At 42.5% G+C, this 2,556-nt stretch overlaps 1 protein-coding gene across 1 annotated transcript; it reads right to left on the bottom strand.

Moving 5' to 3' along the window:
• Window positions 1–1,077: 1,077 nt before the first annotated feature.
• LOC143393712 (non-secretory ribonuclease-like) lies at window positions 1,078–1,569 on the bottom strand. The gene has a single exon (XM_076848133.1). The coding sequence runs from the start codon at window positions 1,552–1,554 to the stop codon at window positions 1,078–1,080; it is 477 nt and encodes a 158-aa protein (XP_076704248.1). The 5' UTR covers window positions 1,555–1,569.
• Between the last annotated feature and the right edge of the window lie 987 nt (window positions 1,570–2,556).

Here is a 2,556-nt window from a genome sequence, read left to right as displayed (position 1 = left end):
TGACATCTTTAGTCCCACCTTCATTGCAAGATTATTCACAAGGACCATAAAATGGAAACTCCTCAAGTGTCCATCACCTAATGATTGTATAAAGGTGTGGTGCATATGCACAGTGGAATACTAGTTAGCCATAAAATGCAATGAAATTCTGTCATTTGCAACAACATGGATGGAACTGGATGTTGTTATGTTATGTGGAGTATACCAGGCATAGAAAGATAAATATGTTCATGATCTCACTCCTGAGTGTTATCTAAAAAAGTTGATTTCACAGAAGGAAAGAGTAGGACAGAGTCCCCAGAGGCTGGGGAGAGTGGGATAGAGAGAGGTTGGATCACAGTTACCTAAATGTAGACAGGAGGAACATGTTCGATAGCACAGCAGGATGATCATAGTTAACCAAAATTTACCATATGTTTCAAAGTAGCTGGCAGAGAAGATTTTGAATGTTCCCCACAGAAAGTAGTGATAAAGTGCTTGAGGTTCTGGGAATGCCAATTACCCCGACTGATCATTACACTTTTTATACATGTCTGGAAAAATCTCACTGTACCCTTTAATACATGCAATTATTATGTCAATTAAAAACATAATAAAAAAACTCCAACAAACCCATTGAACTGTACAATGAATGCCTCTACAGGCCAAGGTTAGGGCCCAGTCTGCAGAGGGTTCAGAGCAGGCTGAGAAAACTTTGCTCTTGTGGAGGGCCTTTGTCAGTTGGCAGATTCAGTAGACACCCCAGTTTCCCAGCCTGAGGCAGTGAGGGGGCCAAGTCTCTGCAGCTTCTTGATAAGGAGTCTCTGCCTAACATCTCTCTATAAAATCTCAGGAAGAGAAAGGAACATGTCTGTAGGACAGATTGTGAGTAAATGACAGTAGAGGAGCAGAAACAGATACACAGAGATCTAGATTGTCTGCAAAGAGGTTTATTGCACAGCTCATAGGGTGCTTCAGCTCAGCAAAGCTTGAAAGGGGCTGGGGACTGGCTGCATGAGGACAGGAGCTGATATCCAGGGTGGACAGAGGGCTTGGGAGCTGGTAGATGAGCCATGCCACAAAGTGATGATCCAGGGGCTAATATATCCCATCCAAGTGAACCGGAACAAGTAGATACGGGGTACTGTCCTGTGGAGATTTCATTTCACAAGCAACTACATAGAACTTGGTTGCTGCTACATTTCGATATGTGCAGTTGTTATAATTCTTTGTTCTTTTGATGATATCACAGTTAACTAAAGGCACCTGAACTGAACTGTTATGACAATTTGTTCTGGTGACATTACGACAGGTTATATTTGGGGTTCCACAAACTTGAGCAACATCGGCAAAACTTGTATGTAGAAATGTATTTTTGGCTTTGCATCGTCCTGTGTATCCATTAACTACCCGCATTGCATCATCACATCGGGGGTGGGCCATAATTAAGTGCTGGATTTCAAACCACTGAGCCCAGGTTAAATGACCTGGTGGGGCCTGAGATGAGATAATTATTCCCATGAACCCCAGCAGCAGCAGGAGCCAAAGTCGGGAGCCCAGCAGCTTTGGAACCATGATCCTGTGAGCAAAGAAGAGAGATAACTAGTCCTGCATCCTGGCTCAGTTACCATATGCTTTTCCTGTTTCAACCAGCAGTCCCCTCTGCTATCACTATGGGGTCATATTTCCATTTGCTTTCTATCCCTAAAGTGTGCCAAGTCTCTTGGGCACTAACTTTCATTCGGCCCTCCCTCAGGTACTGTCCCACCACAGCCCCTTCTATCCCAGGTCTGGGGCTTAATGCCTTACCTAATCTCTGTGCTGTGGCTTCCGTGAGAACAGACCCAGCTGATTATCCCAGGATTCAGGAGTTGTGGGTGCCCCTATTTGGGTTTGTAGATATATATATATAGCAGCCCCTGTGGGTGGGGCTGCTAGAGTCAGGTGGGTCCTGATATCTTGACCATGCAGAAACCCACCGATTGGAACATGGCCCCCTTGTGCAAACAGCCTTCCTGTTTCATTACTTGGTAATGAAAGTAATGGGTACTCAACTGCTATTGTAGCTCTAATTGCTACTATTCCAACAGATCTAAGGTATCCGGTGCCAACCAGAGCTTTCCCTGTTGACATGGAAGAATATATCTGTTGAAGAATATATCATGGCTGCAGAATGACCGGAGATTTGATAACTCTGCTTAAAGGCAGGCCAAGAACTGAAACACAGAAGCCAGGAAAGGCTGTTTGCACAGTAAGGGCCCACGTTCCCCTTTCGTCTTTACCCTTCTTGGCAGTTTGTCGCACACATGTTCTCCATCCCTTCATCTTCCTCTGCAGTAAATTGGTTTTAAAAAAATTTATTTCTATTCAAAATTCTGTAAGGTAATTGAAATAATTTGTTACATATTTAGTATAATTTATAATACTATATATTATAATTATAGCATATAAATGTGTTACACATAAACTTATTAAAATTATTTGTTATATATATTCAAGTTCCTTCCCTGTATTCCTCTTTTGTGGAATTCATCTGTTCTGGTGTTAACTCTTGCCCTGAATATTATTTTCACTTTT

This window comes from Callospermophilus lateralis, chromosome 3 (assembly GCF_048772815.1).
Source record: "Callospermophilus lateralis isolate mCalLat2 chromosome 3, mCalLat2.hap1, whole genome shotgun sequence".
In the NCBI taxonomy this organism is placed as follows: Eukaryota; Metazoa; Chordata; class Mammalia; order Rodentia; family Sciuridae; genus Callospermophilus; species Callospermophilus lateralis.
The sequence above is the reverse complement of the archived record's forward strand: the minus strand, read 5'-3'. Positions and strand labels throughout refer to the sequence as shown.

Excerpts from the sequence above, each read along its gene's own strand:
- LOC143393712 (XM_076848133.1), bottom strand. The coding sequence starts at position 1,554 with ATGGTTCCAAAGCTGCTGGGCTCCCGACTTTGGCTCCTGCTGCTGCTG.